This window comes from Onychomys torridus, chromosome 15 (assembly GCF_903995425.1).
Source record: "Onychomys torridus chromosome 15, mOncTor1.1, whole genome shotgun sequence".
Lineage (NCBI taxonomy): Eukaryota > Metazoa > Chordata > Mammalia > Rodentia > Cricetidae > Onychomys > Onychomys torridus.
In genome coordinates this window covers 36,060,239-36,078,507 of record NC_050457.1, presented here as the reverse complement: position 1 = coordinate 36,078,507, position 18,269 = coordinate 36,060,239, and the positions used below count along the sequence as shown (strand labels likewise).

General features: G+C 35.9%; 1 protein-coding gene across 2 annotated transcripts in view; it reads left to right on the top strand.

Moving 5' to 3' along the window:
* Ddx4 (DEAD-box helicase 4) overlaps positions 1 to 18,269 on the top strand; it is a 73,945-nt gene that overhangs the window by 40,382 nt on the left and 15,294 nt on the right. For both annotated transcript variants that reach the window (XM_036207421.1, XM_036207420.1), the window contains exons 8-16: positions 6,136 to 6,237; positions 7,097 to 7,177; positions 7,658 to 7,699; positions 9,195 to 9,242; positions 9,334 to 9,381; positions 9,580 to 9,722; positions 10,505 to 10,657; positions 13,361 to 13,515; positions 16,892 to 17,021. In XM_036207421.1, coding sequence (XP_036063314.1) covers positions 6,136 to 6,237; positions 7,097 to 7,177; positions 7,658 to 7,699; positions 9,195 to 9,242; positions 9,334 to 9,381; positions 9,580 to 9,722; positions 10,505 to 10,657; positions 13,361 to 13,515; positions 16,892 to 17,021 — 902 coding nt within the window. The remainder of the gene's footprint in view (positions 1 to 6,135; positions 6,238 to 7,096; positions 7,178 to 7,657; positions 7,700 to 9,194; positions 9,243 to 9,333; positions 9,382 to 9,579; positions 9,723 to 10,504; positions 10,658 to 13,360; positions 13,516 to 16,891; positions 17,022 to 18,269) is intronic.

Here is an 18,269-nt window from a genome sequence, read left to right as displayed (position 1 = left end):
TATGTTGCCATGTGGCCGTGGCATTACTGGTCAGCTGGCGTCTTGTTGCTCCTTCAGCAGCAGGTTGGCATCTCCTTGACTCATTGTCTTATCCTTAGTTTGAATGTCCTGCCTAACCTTATCCTACCCTGCCGTAGGCCAATGTAGCTTCATTTTTCATCCAGTCAGAGCAACACATATTCACAGCATACAGAAAGACATCCCACAGCATTTGTCTTACCTTTAAGTCAGATTAATTCATATTTAAATGAGGAAGCCGGAAATCATTTGGAGCAGTCTGTTTGTGTTTCTGACTTAAAGTAGTGTAGGATGATTAGCTGGGACATAGCCATTTTCTAGGGTCTTCTTGATTCCTGTTCCCTGAAGACATACATATTTTAGACTAGGAAGCTAGCACATGGCCCTCAGTGAATGTGTGTGTGCTTATTTTGAGATATGATATACATAATATGATATATTACTAGGTAGCTCAATACTTAAACTGAACACCTCAATTTATTCACATCTAAACTGAGAAATCGAAATTACCAGCATCTCAGAAAACCCACTTTTTATACTCATCTTCACTTATAAACAAGTGCATTCTGAAGGTTAATTTTATTCTGACTTCTAAATGTATAATTTTCTCTATTTTTCTGCTTGATATAAAGGGACTGAAAAACCCGTTCTGTTTTGTTTTTTGGCTCCTGTTTAATGTTCTGGGAGAGACATTTATGATATTACTCTTATAGATTATTAATATCGCTGAATAGTCTTTTTTTCCCTACTAATAACAAGTATTGAGGTTGTTTTCAGTTTGGGACTTCTATGAAAGTGATGCTGTGAATGTTCTAGTATTTTTGTACATTGGTATACATTTAGGAGTAGAATTACTGGTTAATGGGCTATGGATAGTTTTAGCTTTAAAATACGTTATGAAACATTTCCAAGAGTTTATAATGCTAAGATATCCCTCACATCTATATGCTTTGCACTTTCCTTTTTCATCTGAACAGTTCATTGAATTTTTGTTATTTTTTTAAAGAAAGAGGTATTTATTATTTGTGTATACAGTGTCCTGTCTACATGTATTCCTACACTCATTACAGATGGTTGTGAGAGCCACCTGTGGTTGCTGGGAACTGAACTCAGGATCTCTGGAAGAACAGTCACTGCTCTCAACCTCTGAGCCATCTCTCCAGCCCGAGTTTTTGTTATACCTCACTATGCTTTTAGTTTTCTTTTACTTCTGTATATAAAGTAGGAGTCGGAGGCAGACAAAATAGCTCAGTGGAAAACAGTGCTGCACAAGCTTCTAGGTTTTTCTAGCCACATTTTCTGATTTTCATTCTGGAGTCCTTGAATGTTTTCCTACATTGAGTTTATTGGTATTTTGTGATGTATACCACTTTTCTTTGAATTAATACTTCATATATTATAAAATTAACTGATTTATTTCAATGTGTTCACTCTATTGTACAACTTTGGCTAATTTTAGAACATGGAACAACGTGTTAATATGAGTGCAGGATTTCTTTTGGAAGAGAATGAAAATATTCCTTTCTGAAGATTATTACCATACATTATCAGAAACTGCTGCTTGTGAAATATATAGGTCATATCTCTTCTTACCTTTGAATTCAGGACTCATTACTTCTAGATGTACTATTGGAACTGAGCATATAGCTTGGTGGTAGAGCATGCATATGGCCCTGAGTGTGATTCCTAGTACTGTTCTTTCCAAATGATAATGTTACTTAGGAAGTAACATTTAAAGTAGTTAATTTAAAAATAATTTAATGACTCAGAAAAGTAAAGAATACTGTTATGAATGAACACATATATGGATACTTATATTTAGAAAGAACATTTTTCTGCATTTCTTTCAAAGCCTGGAAAAATTTAAGAATTATGGGATGGTAGAAGATGGTCTACTTTATGTTTCATCTCCCCTTAACTGACTGATACTGGTTTATATTCTATCCACATTTTGATAAAAAGTTAACATATAATCTATATTTTAAGATTCTTTTCTATTGAAAGTATGGACCTGCTGGGTATGGTGGTTCACATCTGTAATCCCAGGACTTGAAAGGCTGAGGCAGAAGATTGCCGCAAGTTTGAGGCTGGACTGGGCTATAGAGTAAACTCAAGGATAGCTTTGAACACTTAGGAAACCCTTTCTTAGTTTCCATGTTCAAGAAAGTGTCGGTCTGTTTGACTTATTGTTTATTTTGTATTCTGTTCTTCCATTCAACCTATTTATTTTAACAAGGTAATTGTTAAGACTGTGGGACCAAAGAGTGTGTGCCCCTTCCTTAAGATAAGGGAATGTTGCCTATCTTGAGGGAAGGATAACACCCATGTTCCCTCCATCTCTGGTTAATATGCCTATATAACTTGGAGCTGGCATCAACTCTGGAGGAGCAGAGCGTGCTTCTTTAAATGCTTGCTTCTGTTTTGTGTAGACATAATGTAAAGATGCTAAAGGTGCCAGAGCCAACCCAGCTTGTACTTACAGAAGAGAATAGTGTGACTAAAATATTAAAGCATAGCATATAAGTTAAACAAAAATGAATCAAAAATAGATATGAGAAATTAGAGTGGAAATGGAAAACAAAATGTAGTTAACTGATTGGAAACAGAGTTGAATGTCTGCTTGCCCACCATATGCCTAAATATCTTCTAAGAGAAAACAAGGGAAAGGCAAACAGGAAAGAAGACTATTCAAAGAGCATAGATAAGACTTCTAGTTAGTCAGAAGAGTGCTGAGCAAATTAAATAAAAACAAATTCCTAATCTCATGCATATATTGAAATTAAAGTGTTTCAAAGGTTGAAATCACTGGAAAGGGCAGGGGATGAGATTCATTTGTAAAAGAGCAGTATCTTGACAACAGAATTTTCTTACATAAAAGCAGGCAATATAGAATACTAAGCCGGGTGGTGGCGGTGCATACCTTTAATCCCAGTCTTTGGGAGGCAGAGCCAGGCGGATCTCTGTGAGTTCGAGGCCAGCCTGGTCTACAGAGCGAGTTCCAGGGCAGGCACCAAAACTACACAGAGAAACCCTGTCTTGAAAAACAAAAAAAAAAACCCCAACAATAATATAGTAGTGTGTGTGTGTGTGTGTGTGTGTGTGTGTGTATGTATTCAGAATATTGAGGAATAGCTTTGAATGCAAATTGCTGTGTTCAGATATTTAGGTGCCAGTGAGAAATTATGTTATCCAAGTAAAAACAGTATTTAAAATGTCCAAGATCTTACAGACGGTACTACAGAAATGCCTGTGAAATCAAAGGCAAGTAGGAATGGAGGAGGAGGGGAGCACCAGGGAGAGTGCTAACGAGATGGCTGCATAGGCGAAGACTCATGGCTGCCAAGGCTGCCGGCCTCAGTTAACCCCTGGGACGCCTGCCGTGGGAGAAGGATAGAACCCCCTACACACATACACACAAAATAAAGTGATAGAATCTTCTCAGGGGCCTGCCCTGAGAAGATTCCTCCCAGGGAAGACACTGTCTGGCGTGGGGTAAGCTGAGGGGAAAGAATCTGTGTACACCATGCTCTTTATTTCTTTGTCCACTTACTTTATTTCTCTAAGACAAAATTCTGTCTACACAGCTTCAGCTCCATCCTCACAGTCAGCTCCTCTCTGTACCTACTGCCCTGTCCTCGACCTAACTAAGCTCCTATGCTTTCGACCTCATCTTTGTCTTCTGTTCCTTTGTCCTCCAACTTTCCTTCCTTGCTCTTTACCCCTTTACTCTGCCTTCTTTTCTATCTCCACCACATGGTTCTGTCTACTATCTACAGAAATTGCCACCTTCTTTCTCTCAGGACTCTGCTCTGGCCAGGAATCCTGCCCCATCCTTCCCTCCACCTGGATATGCAAAAACCTCCTTTGTTCTGAGTTAATTGCTTGGAATGTCATTTTCCTGTCTAGGGAAGGGAGGTCTGAGCTTCATTTGCACAAGAAACAAAACTGCAGCTACTACCAGCCTGTCTCCTAGGCCCTGAATGGATGTTACCTAGTGGATCAGCATAGGTCTGAGAAGCTAAACTGTTTGTCATATAGCCTAGTAGTACATGGGCACACAAGAATTTCATAGAAGACAGCTGATACATTAAAAACTGAATAACATCAGCTGTTCATGAACTAATTAGAACACTAAAGGAGAAAAACAAAACAAAACTGAAAAAAGCTCAGTGAAGAAAAAAAAATTACAAAAACAGAAACAACCATAAGATGGTAGAAATAAGAATACATGTGTCAGTAATCATAATATTGGTAAATATATTCATTGAAAAATTGAGAAGAGAAAGTTAATATCAACTCAAACCTAGCTGATAAAAGAGATGGGAAACAAAATATAATTTAATGTAGAGTATTAGGAATAAACATAAGGAAAAACTCATAAGTCCTAGTATGTGTTAGTCCCATTTCCCTTAGAAATTAAGAATGAGCAAACCACTAAGGATGTAGATTTGAATACCAGCTAACAAGTTTCATGTAACATTTCTATTTGGAATAATATATTCCAATATCATAAATTAGATGCTTTCTTAGCATATATTGAAATTACATACAAATTAATCATTTAGTAAGACCAGATGAAACTCAGAAAATGTGTTACAGAATTTATGTTATAGTTTCTCTTATTAAATGAAGTACAATAAAAATAAATTGAAAGTATAGTAAAAGTAGAAGTCAGCAATAGAAGTCTAACAATTGTGGTTTGAAAACTGAATTTCTCAATTTATGAATAGTCTATAATGGAAAAGTATTCTCTAACACCAATATAAAATAGATCATAATGGGTGAGATACAGCTAGTTTATTTCATGGGAAGCTAGTGAACTGAGTTCCTTAAGGAAGACAAGTCAGTAGAAAGAAGATAATAGATAGAGATACACTAGAGCATGTATGCTAGAGTGCTGTTCCCTGGTAGACAAGAACAAAGCCAAATAAAAGCAATGTAGATCGGCTTCTCTAGGATTCCACAGAGAATGAAAAGTGCTCCTTAACATCTATGTGCATAGATGAGAATAAAAGTACAGGCAAATGTAAAACAGTACAAGGTGTTGGCTGGGTCAGTGAGGGGGCAGGGCTTAAGGAGAGAAACAAGGCCAAAGAAACTCATGGGGACAGTTGGCATCTTAGTCTTAAACTGGATGGCAGGTCCATAGTCTGAAATTATGTTTTAAATTTAGATGTATGTTTTATGTCTTATTTGATGAACTTTATGAAAATAATTTCTGCTTAGAAAAGAGAAGTCCAGAGGATTTTTATGAAAAGTGAGAAAGTTGACGGACTTTTTTTAAATGTAAAGAGACACAAATAATTTAGAATTATTAAGTAGACATAACTATTAACTATTATTGACAGATTAAGGATTGTGTTGGCTAATAGATACATAAGTTTGAATTTTCTTTGAGTTTTAAAAATCTTGTTTTTGGTGGTGCTGAGGATAAAACACAACTTCTGTTGCATGCTTAGGCAGGTGTTCTACCACTGAGCCTTTTTCCCAGCGCATGGATGTGCCTTGAATTAGTTCTCATATTTTCTAAGCAGGATTTTTTAAAAAATATACATAATCTACCATCAATAATTAAATATATAGGACATTGGATTTTAGCAATCATTGAGTTATAAATAGTTTATTTTCTGTACAGTTGACCTTTGGTTTGGAAGTGATCTGCTTTTGTGTTACATGGAATCATATTTCACTTGTAATTTGTAACAGAAAATGGGACTTTACATGCACCTGATTCCCTGTGCTTTTATTAAGGTGTTTATTATTTTTCTATAGGGGACAAATAGAAACTGATTTATTTAATCCTGTAATAGATTGCAAAAATCCAGTTAATGGTACAGTTGTGGCTACTTGACATTCTATTCAAGCAACGTGCTTCTTTTACTCATTTTTGATTCTTCAAACGATGCTTTTTTTTTTTTTTTCCTGTCATAGAAATGTCTATATCGGTAAAGCAGAATATCTATAGGTCAGTTGTGACTCTTGAAAAGTTAACTTTCTGTTAATTATTTAAGTGTTCATTAAAGCCGTTTAAATTATACAAAGGATAAATTCAATTACTATGTCTCCAAGATTTCTTTGTTGTTATTTTGTGATGTTCTTGTGTGTATTTTAATATAGGCTATCAAGATGGAAATGATTCAGAAACTTCAGGGCCATTCAGAAGAGGTGGAAGAGGTAGTTTCCGAGGTTGCCGTGGAGGATTTGGTCTAGGAAGACCAAGTTAGTAGTGGATTGATTGCATAAGATGTTTTCATTTGTTAAGAAGGAAATGATTGAAAAAATCTATTTCACAAAGTGACCACAAGGATTATATTTTAGTAGAGTGACAGATACAAGTTAATCACCCATATCATGGATCATTACTTTTAGAACATGGGTAACTAAATATTATGTTGGAACACATGTTTTAGAAGTTTGTGTTGCCAAGTCTTTATAAAGCATTATGTTTTGGAGTCTGGGAACCATGGCTGATCTTTTAAATAAGTGGTCATCTTTATGGCTCTCCCATTCATACATTCTTTCACCAATATGGCTGTCTACTATAAATTCTTACAGACACTTTCTAGAAATACTGTTTCAGAAGTCACTGTTGGCATGTCTTTTAATAGAAGACAGATTAGTGACATTGGTAAACCTGTAATACTCATTAAACAAATGTATAGAATTGAATAAATTGCCCTTTAAAAAGAAGTAAAGGTCGTTGAAGGGTCTGTAAAGGGCAGGGCTGATAACATTAGATTGGGCAGTGGTGGGAACAAGTAGTGAAATGATGCAATGTAGTTTCTAGGCACTATTTATTAAATTGCTATTTTTGGGGGGTGGAGAGGCTTTTGTTTGGGTATAACATTGACCATAACTTATTTATAAAATAACATTAATTTTTGAGGGAGTTATTTATAATTGAAATATATAATTTATAGAGAAATCCTTTCTCTGACACTTAGAAAAATATGCATTGTGATTCTTATACAGTTTTACACATCTTTTAGCCAATAATACCATGACTTAGTCTTCTTTACTAGACGATTATAAAATGTTATTAAAAGTAACAATCAAATTCTGTTTCTTTCAAATAAAGATAGTGAATATGACCAAGATCAGGGGACACAGCGTGGTGGTGGCCTTTTTGGTTCTAGAAAACCAGCAGCAAGTGATTCAGGTGAGAAATGAAACTTTGAGGACTAATATTCATGTATGCTTTGAGCAAGAAGGCATATTAAGTATACTGAGGCTAGCTGACAATCTTACCCAAATCTTTGTTATGTAAGCAAAAATACATGGGTAGTTTTGCCTCCCTTAGAAAACTGGCACACTGTGAATTAGAGAGTATGAGATGTGAGTAAATACTTTTAAGTGAAGAAAGAAAATAAGGCTTGTATTGGTTTCAAAGGTAAGTTTCTGAGGTATAGGGGAAGATGATGTGCATGATTTGAGGTGAAATGGGAAAACACACACAAGTGAAAATTGCCTGGAAAAGGGTAAGGTTTAAATGTATTCTGTGAAATCAAAAAATCAAAGGTATTAGGAATCCTAGGTAATGACTCTCTACTGAACACAGTTATCTGTTCCTTGTGTGTCTGAGGGAAGAGAAGTGGGAGGTATGTTTTCTCTAAAGGTGTCGCAATGTAATGTCTTCCAGGTAATGGCGACACTTACCAAAGCAGAAGTGGAAGTGGACGAGGCAAGTTCTCCCTTGACTGACTTCTAGTAGTTTAAATTTATTGTGATCTAAGTTTATTTTCTTTAAGATAAAAGTAATTGTCATTGTTTCTATATACTTGGTAAGTGTGAATTTTACATGGCCTATTGGGGTTCCTTAATTTTCTAGGTTATTATAAGGTTTATGCAAAATAAGAGTATTTGTAAACACCTACATAAGGATACCAAGTTTTCTTTATATCAAGTAAAGCCTGAAAACCACATAAAAATCATCAATATTTACTATAACCTTAAGATGGGATATCATGCAGATAATAAATATTGAGATATTTGCACAAATTATTAAAATACACTTTTCCTCTCATGATCTAAGAATAAAGGAAAGATAACAGTAGTTTAATAAATGTGACTTTTTTCCTCTCAAAAAGTTTTTTCCTTTAAATGTCTTTAAGTATTGTATGAAAGTTAAGATACTTTGCAGATCAGTAAATCAGTAAAGTTTACATGGCTTTTGGTAATCATTAGTCTGAAAGCATTCAAGGTAGCAATCTACCCCTGGCTTCTTACATTCTTCAATATAGAAAAAAGTTTATTAAAATAAGATTGTCCACAGATATTTGTTTATAGCTTGTCTAAAGGGGGATTGGGAATATTCAGGAGTTGTCAAAGCCTATGGGGACTTTTGAAGTGGGATTGAAAGCATTTTGCAATATGAGTTGGCAATGAATCTATGGGGACAAGGGATAAAAGGTAGTCACTCAAAGGTGATAGATTTAAATGTCAAGTTGACAAGGGATAACTTATTATAGTTTATGTTAATTAATCTTGACATGATCTATAATCACCTGGGAACCACATCTTTGGTATGTCTGTGAAGGATTTTCTAGACTGGGTTAATTGAGGTGTCAAGACTCATGGGATCCTAGACCAATAAAACATCCCCAGCATTCATTGCTCTCCACTTGGTCACTGCTAATGCAGGGTGATCGTCTTCCTCAAGCTCCCTCAAGCCTTGGCTTCTTTCCATGATGGATTCCTAGGAATTCTGAGCCAAAATAAGTCTTCTCTTCCTTCAGTTGTCTTTTGCCACATCAATAAGAAAGGAACCAAGACACTGCATCCCTTAACCTGGTCAGGTTGATTGCTAAGCTAGCTTAGCGAACTTCTGAGAATTTGGAATTGGGAAAGCTGTCCATTCTTCTCTTTGAGAGGAGTAATTCATTGTGCCTGAACTGTTAGTATAATATACACAATGTGGTTTGTACTGAGTACTTGCCTTTTTCTGTGAGGCTCTTGGATTTTGTTATGGTATATACTAGACAGAAGGTGAACACTTAAATGAACACTGTTAGCACCAAGCTGTGCCTATGGCCTCTAACTGTCTCAAACACCATTTCTAAGAAGAAACTTTAAAGATACTTGCTATTTTACGACTTACCTACTTTGAATACAGTGAGAGTAAAGATGCACACAGCTTTGTATCTTAATTGATGATCACTCTTGAATTTCTTTAATAGGTGGTTACAAAGGGTTAAATGAAGAAGTAGTGACAGGCTCTGGAAAGAGTAAGTTTTATTTTGGAAAAGGTTTTGATCTTTGTAGTACTGTTCATTTTACTCTTCAGTTAACATCTTTTTTTGTTTTATCCCTTTTAAGATTCATGGAAGTCAGAAGCTGAAGGAGGAGAAAGCAGTGATATTCAAGGTACATTGAAATTTGCATTATCTATTTGAATATATGTTGCATTTCACTAAGGTGAAAATATTCAAAAGTGTGGTTAAATTTAAAACATTTGAGCAATAATTTAGTAGTGATTTCTACAGTATTTTCTATTTGGTTTTTGGCTTTTTCTCTTGGTTGTACTTCTAATATATAAATTGTATTTTTCATTTCTATTCCAAGGTCCAAAAGTGACATATATACCCCCTCCTCCACCCGAGGATGAGGATTCCATCTTTGCACATTATCAGACAGGCATAAACTTTGATAAATATGATTCCATACTTGTAGAAGTATCTGGACATGATGCACCACCAGCAATTTTGGTCAGTGTATTATTTTTATATTGATATAAACATATGGTATAATTACATTGCTATCAATATAAAAGTTACCTTTTAATGTCTAGGATCCTTGTTGAAGGTTGAGAAGCATTATCTATCATTTTCAATAGGATTGTTAGAAAGTGCTAGAATTCATATCTACCCCTTGTACCATATTAGGAACTTGTTTCAATTTACTAAAAGGCTACTTTTTTTTTAGAGAGGAAAAATGTTCACGTTCTAATTATGTGAGAAAAGTAGGTTATAGGAAGTGGATTCTATGTGTATGGCTGTTTTGCCTGCCTATGTCTGTGCATTACATGCCTGGTGTCTGCAATGACCAGAAGAGGGAGGCCATTTGAGCTCCTGGAACTTGGTTGTAAGCCTGTATGTGAGTGCTGGGAATTGAACTCATGTGATTTCAAAGAGCAGTCAGTGCTCTTAACTGCTGAGCCATCTCTCCAACCCTGGGAAGTGGATTTTGTATGGAGAATAGCAGAAGTGTTCTATTCCCTGTTAATAATTATCCTCATAATGAGCCATTGTTACTTATCAGAGTTTTTTGTCTCTCACAGGGCAGAAAAAGATACTTACAAGCAAAGTCTATGGAATATACTTCTACTATGTCATGAAAATAGGTTCTTATGTATTTATAGTGGGGTATATTGGTTAGTGTACTAAGTGGAATCCACGTTTAAAGCTCACTTAAATGGAGTATGTTTATGAAATGATGAGCATATGATATGCACAACGTTTCATTTAATCATTGCCTTCTTTTTTTTTAGACTTTTGAAGAAGCTAATCTCTGTCAAACCCTGAATAACAACATTGCAAAAGCTGGCTATACCAAGCTTACTCCTGTGCAGAAATACAGCATCCCCATTGTGTTAGCAGGACGAGATCTGATGGCTTGTGCTCAAACAGGGTCTGGGAAGACTGTAAGTCATCTTTCCAAATACAGCCAGCCCTCTATCAAGTTTATTTTCTTCCTAAGCAGCTTGAGTCTCTTCTTTTGGTTAGAAGTTTATTAGTGGTCTTCTGATTTGGGGTTTTCTTTGTTTGTTTCGTTTTTAAGCTTGAATGCTGTATATGCCTATGTAGGTTCATTTTTATCATGCTCTTGGGTGTATACAACTCATAGAGGAGCATCTAGTTCTACATGTTTCAGTCACAGTCACACATGCTTACATTAGGCTTCATAGCAAGCCAGAGTGACAAAAAGGCAAGACCATTGGGCCATGAGACCATAAGGGCCACTATTACTTGAACAGAGATTTGTAGTTATAGCTACTTTGAAGAAGCCATTTTTAAAAATTGAAGTTAGCATGCAAGTAGCAGGTTTTATTATAGCATGTATACATATATGTATGTCATACTCTGCCATTGTCCCTTTCCTGGATTGCCCTCCCATTCGTCCCTCTTCCCCCTCTTGCTGATCCCCTTCCTCCCTCCAAACAGTCCTCTCTTATGTCTTCATGTTATATGTTCATTTACCCTTTCCTAACCTCCTGCTTGTTCCCAGTGAGATCTCATCCTTCCCTCATGGTGATGGGCTCTTTCTGTTTCCATGTACTAATCACATACAAAATCTATACTAAACTTTGAGATAAAACATAGTATTTGTCTTTCTGACTCTGGAATATTTCACTTAACATAATTATATCTAATTGAATCCAACTTCCTGCAAGTGTTATGATTTAGTTTTATTTATAGTTGAATGAAATCCCATTTTTAAAATTTTTTTTTATTTAGTATACAGAAGAGGGTACCAGATCTCATTACAGATGGTTGTGAGCCACCATGTGGTTGCTGGGAATTGAACTCAGGACCTCTGGAAGAACAATCAGTGTTCTTAACCTCTGAGCCATCTCTCCAGCCCCCCATTTCTTATATTAACACATTTTCTTTAACCATTTATCTATTGATGGATATCGAGGCTTGTCCTGTTTCTTAGCTGTTGTGAATAGCGTAGCAGTAAACAGATGTTTTGAGTACTTTTGTTAGAATCCTTAGAATGTATATCCAAATTGTTGTGCTGTTTTCTTTTGTTTCTTCTTTTTTTTTTTTTTCTTTTTTTTTTTTTTGAGAACTAGCTATACTGATTGTCATAGTGGTGTCACCACCTCTCATCGGCACCAGCTAGTATATAAGGGTCATTTGTTCCCTTTGCTATTCCCACTGGGATGAGATGAAATTGGAAAGTAATGTTAATTTGCATTTCTTTGATGGCTAAAGGATATTGAACACTTCTTAAGTTAATTAGACATTTTTATTATTTGGGGGATGGTATATTCAGTTCTTTACCTACTTATTAATTGCTTTTAGGGGTTAATCAAAATTTGAAGTTTTTATCTTCTAGATAATAATCCCTCGTTTGGTGTATAGTTGGCAGACAATTTTTTCCCTTTATTCTGTAGGTTGTTCAGAAGCCATGTAATTTCATGTAGTTGTAAATTCTTGGGGTGGTTTTCTGTATTACCAGAATCTTAAAACAGTTTCAAAGTTTCAGGTTTTACATTAGGGACTTTGATCCTTTTCTAGTTCATCTTTGTGCAGGATGAGATATAATGATCTAATTTCATTATTCTATATATGGATATCTAGTTTCTCCAACATCTCTTGTTCAAATAGCCTGTCTTCTAATGTATGTTTTTTGACACCTTTGTAGAAATTTAGGTAGCTGCAGCTGTGTGGACTTATTTCTGTGTTTTCTGTTCTGTTACATTGGTTTACATGTCTGCTTCTGTGTCAGTATTATATGGATTTTGTTGCTATGACTACTTGTCTGTTTTTGTATCTGTACTTTATGGATTTTGTTATAATGGCTCTGTGTTTGAGAACAGGTATTATGTTGCCACAGGCATTGTTCTTTCTGCTTAATATCGCTTTACTTTAATATAAATTTTAGAAGATTATTTTTCTAGTTCTGTGAAGAATGTCATTGAAATTTTTATGAGAATTGTGTTTCCTCTGTAGATACTTTAGGTAAATTCAGCCATTTTGTAAATTTTCTACCAGTCTGACAGTCTTCAGGATATTAAAGCTTTCATTGTAGAGCTCTTAGAAGCTATGAATTTTCTGTGTTGAACCAACATTGTATCCTTGTGGTGAAATGAACTTGGTCACGGTGTGTCCTCTTAAGGTATTCTTGAACTAGAGTTGAAAATATTTCATTAAGAATTAGTTTGTATGTTACACACAAAAATGGATAGATAATCCAAATTATGATTTTCAAATCTGTATGCTCCTTGAAGAACCTGTGATAGATATTATTACTACTTCCTATGATAATTTTATTACTACTCTCTCAAAGACTGGTGTAGAATAAATTTTTAGTGTAGTAATTGGCATGAGATTATTCTACATTCCTCTCTATAATTAATGTCACTCTGTTTAGATATGTAAGATATGTGTGTTTTCTTAAACGATCAATGTTTTGTTGAGCTAGGTTAATTTTATCAAACATGTTACGTTGTAGACCACGACTGTGAAGACCTAGTTAACTCCTTGAAATAAAAGTTACGCAAAGCTGTCATCGACATCTTCCAGTAAGATGGAAGGGAATCTTCAGGGCTATAAAATAGGACTGGCTTTTGGCAAGGACAAAAATGATATATTGTAAATTAATCAATTACCTCCAGGCAGCTTTTCTCTTGCCGATTTTGGCTCATATGATGCGGGATGGAATAACTGCCAGTCGCTTTAAAGAGTTGCAGGAACCGGAGTGTATTATTGTAGCACCAACTCGAGAATTGATTAACCAAATTTATTTGGAAGCCAGAAAGTTTTCTTTTGGGTAAGTACATCTGGAATGTTACTCTTAAAATAGCTCTTAGAGAGTTTTTTTCAAGTATTTGAGAACTCAGTAATAATATACTCCTGTAATTTTTAGTGTAATTAAGTGAAGCATATTTCTTATAATTTTGTTTATAGAACCCTTTTTATTTTTAGAAGAAATAAAATTAGATATTTTTATGTATATATGTATTTTATTTTAAGGAATTTGATTTCTATGGGCTGTTGTATGTAAAAGCACACTGAATGTCTTATGTAAAGATTATATGGGGACTGGAGAAAGATGACTTAGTTGGTGAAAGTGCTTGTTTGTGAACATGAGGATCTGAGTTCACATTTGCAGTTCCCATGTAAAAGCTGAGTGCAACAGTATGCATCTGTTGATATCAGTGCTAAAGGGTGGGGTTGAGACAGGTGAGTCCCAGGAGCTTGTTCAGCCAGTCTAGCTGAACTGGTGAACTTCAGGGTCAGTGAGAAATCCTGCTTCGAAAATAGGGGAGAGTCTCTGACTGAGAAAAACACCTGACTTTGACCTCTGGCTTCTGAAAACACACCAGGTGCGTGCATGCGTACGCGCACACGTGCACACACACACACAGGGTGGGTGCAGAGAAAGGTGGGATTTTTATGGTTTTTAATTTTTATGAAGTGAACTTCATAATTTTTTATGATTTTCAAATTTGTATGCTCCTTAAAGAACCTGTGATATTATTGCTATTTCTTATGATAATTTTATTACTATTCTCTCAAAGACTGGTGTAGAATAACTTTTAGGTGTAGTAATTTACATGAGATTATACTACATTCCTCTCTATAACTAATGTTACTCTGTTTAGATACGTAAGCTATGTGTATTTTCTTAAAAAAACTAAAGTTTTGTTGAGTTAGATTTGTGTTCAAACTTGGCTTGAACTTCTTGCTGAAGTGATCATCCTGCCTCAGCCCTCAGCCTTCTGAGTAACTGGGACTGTGGACGTGTGCCACTTTACCCACTTGTTTTTTCTCTTTTAGGTCTGTGGAGTGGCTTGTGTTACTGATTTTAATTTTATTATTTATTTATTTATTTTGGTTTTTTGAGACAGGGTTTCTCTGTGTAGCTTTGCACCTGTCCTGGAACTCACTCTGTAGACCAGGCTGGCCTCGAACTCAGAGAGATCCGCCTAGCTCTGCCTCCCAAGAGCTGGGATTAAAGACGTGCACCACCATCGCCCAGCCCTGATTTTAATTTTAACAAGAATTTATTTTAATGCTCATACTAATGTACATTTTTTCAGTAATATATGAGAAATTCAGTTTCACTTTACTCTTTTTATCATTTGGTATTCTGTTACCTACCGATGCCTAACAAATTACTATAGATAGTTAAAACAGCAAGTATCATGCCACACTGTAATGGGTAAGAATTGGGGAGCAGGTTCATTGTGTGTTTCTAGCATGTAGTCGCATGAGATATCAGGCAACTTTGCAGTAGTGCAGTGGGTTGGTTGGACTGGCCGTGGATACTTAGCTCTCCTTGGAAATAGCAGGTGATTTACTCGAGATTAAGCACACAGCGGTGGTTTTATAAAATAGCAGTCTCAGAAATCATGCACTCTAGTTTACTGCATTATATGAAGTATGTCATTAGTTAGCCCACTCTGGGGACTGGTTATATAATCAGGCTGCAAGAGAGGCTGGCACTGAGGGCAGGGTGGTGTACAGCAGCCTGGAGCTCAAGAAGGTCCTGCCCCTGAACACGCTGCCCAGCCATACTGACTCTAAACAAGAAGAAATCTGAGATGAAGAATGGTTCATTTCCTGGATTAAGTCTCCTCAAAAGACTACCATGGTCCGCATCTGTGGTTTTGCTGCTGCAGAGACCTTAAAGTCTACAATCCATGCTGCCACCCGAAACCATGGGGAAGTCTGATCCATGCTGCCACCCGAAACCATGGGGAAGTCTGTGATCCATGCTGCCACCCGAAACCATGGGGAAGTCTGTGATCCATGCTGCCACCCGAAACCATGGGGAAGTCTGATCCATGCTGCCACCTGAAACCATGGGGAAGTCTGTGATCCATGATGCTGGCTGCTATGGGCAAGGAAGCTTCTTATTCTGTGGCATCAATGACTACAGACTCCTAACTGAGACCGAGAGACACTGAAGGCTTCTGTGACAACCCCATCCCAAAGGAAACAGTCCAGACAGAAAGCTATAGAAGAATGTCCTTAGAAACTGTGATAAAGATACTGAAGTATAGCTCTCCAGAGCTGATGGCTTCTGGTCGGGGTGGGAAGGATTCAATTATCTTTAAGGAGCTGGCCACTGGGAGTATATGGGCAACACAAATTGGACTTGGTGTATTTCTTTTAGTGGGGGGTGGGAGGGTGGACCTGGGAAGAATTGGAAGCAAGTGTGATGGGGTGCATTATATGAAATTCCCAAATAATTAATAAAAATACTATGTTGAGGGGAAAAAGATGGAACATTAGTTTGCCAGTGCTTAACCATAGGTATCTTCTGTTTCATATATTCATATTATCAAGTAGAACTACTTTTTGAGTGCTTGCTTTTTCATGAATTAATCTGTCTGTTTTCTGCAGTTTATCCACTGAAATTTAGTGCTTTTTTAAAAGCACTTCCTGTGTGTAAACCACTAGCCTTTTATTTTTATAAGATTTAAAATGATTCAATATCTTTAATGTCAAACTTTATAGCCCCTTTGCAAAAATTAGGTGTAAATGGCTTAGAATAGGGTTTGTTTCTCACTAATCCTTAGTGTATTGTGTTGGTATCTGATTTTAAATCAAACTAAAGAGAAAAATTTTTCAAAAACAAAAAGTGAGCTTGGTAAATTTAGGTAATATTTATATTTATCCGAAGATGAATATTTGTATTTCATTGTTTATTATCACAATTCTGTGGTAAAGGCTGGAAACTACCTAAATGTCCAGTAGTGGTCTGATTACATTACAGTAAAATGTATGATAGTTGCTGAAAACACCACACATTGGTCTCAGGCCATAGAGGAACCAAGTAGGTACTGACTAGGAAGCTTCCTCGCTGCTGGCCAGCTTGCTTCGTACTCGAGAGTGCTTTCCGGGCGCTGGGGAAGAACTCACCACGGGTCATTTGTGTTCTTCTGTGAGTGGGTGATTGGAGAGGAAGGACAGTAGTGGTGCTTCTCATTTTCTGTCAACAGCCCATTAGTCAGACAGATTGCAGAGTAGCCCTTCCCTAGTTGTTTGCCTTTGATGTTACAAACTTCCCTTCCTCGATTAATTTAACATGCTTTAGATAGTTGAATGTTTTTCTTTATGGGTCTTACTTCATAAAGTATTAGAAACAAATGTATAATTTCCAAATAACTGGAAAATGAAGTTTCTCTTCTTTCTAGGACTTGTGTGAGAGCTGTTGTCATATATGGAGGAACCCAGTTTGGTCATTCAATCCGACAGATAATGCAAGGCTGTAACATACTATGTGCTACTCCAGGGAGGCTGATGGATATTATAGGTAAAGAGAAGGTAAGCCTTAGAAAGGTAACAGGGTGGTGTTTTCTAGGGAAAGGAAGGTAATACAAAAGATGTATCTCCTAGAGCACTGCGTATGTTTCTGCTTATTATCAAGTACTATGAGTTCATTTTCATGATTGTCAAGATAATCCCAACAGGGCATAGTATTTCCCATTTTATACTTGGGAAAACAAACTCAGTGAGATTAATAATTTAAAAGTTTCTTAGTTAGCTCTAGTAAATGATAGAGTTAGGGTTAGAATCTGGATCTGATTCCAGTAATATTTTATTGTATGGAAGAATATACAACAAATACTTTCATATAGTTTGTGTTTTGGTGAACTAGCTTTCTTCTAAGACATTCTTTGGTGCATCAATAATTTTGTCTTCTTTTAAAGCATGTGAATGGTAGTAATGTGAGTTGTTAATTTTCAGGTATTTTAAGAAGAGATTTTTATGACTAGATATTTACTTGGGAATCTCATACCCAATTATTACATCTCTTAATACTTTAAGTTCATGTTAATGAACTGTACTTTATTATTTTGTGTTCTCTAAAGGAGATACTTAAAACATGTTCTTTTTTGATAAAGGCATCTTTAGAAAGATATTTATTAAAAGTAACTGGAGAAATCCATGTCAGATTCTTAACTAACCATTTCTGTAATGGTATCAGCCACTTGTAGTTAGTTCCAGGACAGCCAGAGCTACACAGTGAGGCTGTTTCAAGTTAATATATGTTCAGTATTTCATGTTGTTAGATTTTGTTTTCTTACATTAGTTTGATTTCATCATATAATACAGTATGGATCCATGATGTCCAGTGTAAGTAACTATTAGCTATATGTTGCTACTTAATGTTTTAAAATAATACAATAAAAATTTAATTTCACAATTATTTGTTTCAAACTACATATGGCTAGTGCCTAATAGGTTAGACATTGGAGATAATAGAACATTCAGTTAATACAGGAAGTTCTGGGGTAAAATATTGCTGTAGAATATTTTAAAATATATACTTTAAAATATACTTTAGGTTCTTTTAAACTTAATTTATGAAATATTTTATATATCAGTAAAAGTTTAGATCAGGCTGGGCAGTAGTGTTGCATGCCTTTAATTCTAGCACTTGAGAGGCCAGCCCAGTCTACAGAATGAGTTCCAAGATAGCCAGGGCTACACAGAGAAATCCTGTCTTGAAACACCCCCCTGCCCCCCAAAAAAAGTTTAGATCAGATATATTAGTATTCTCTATTATCT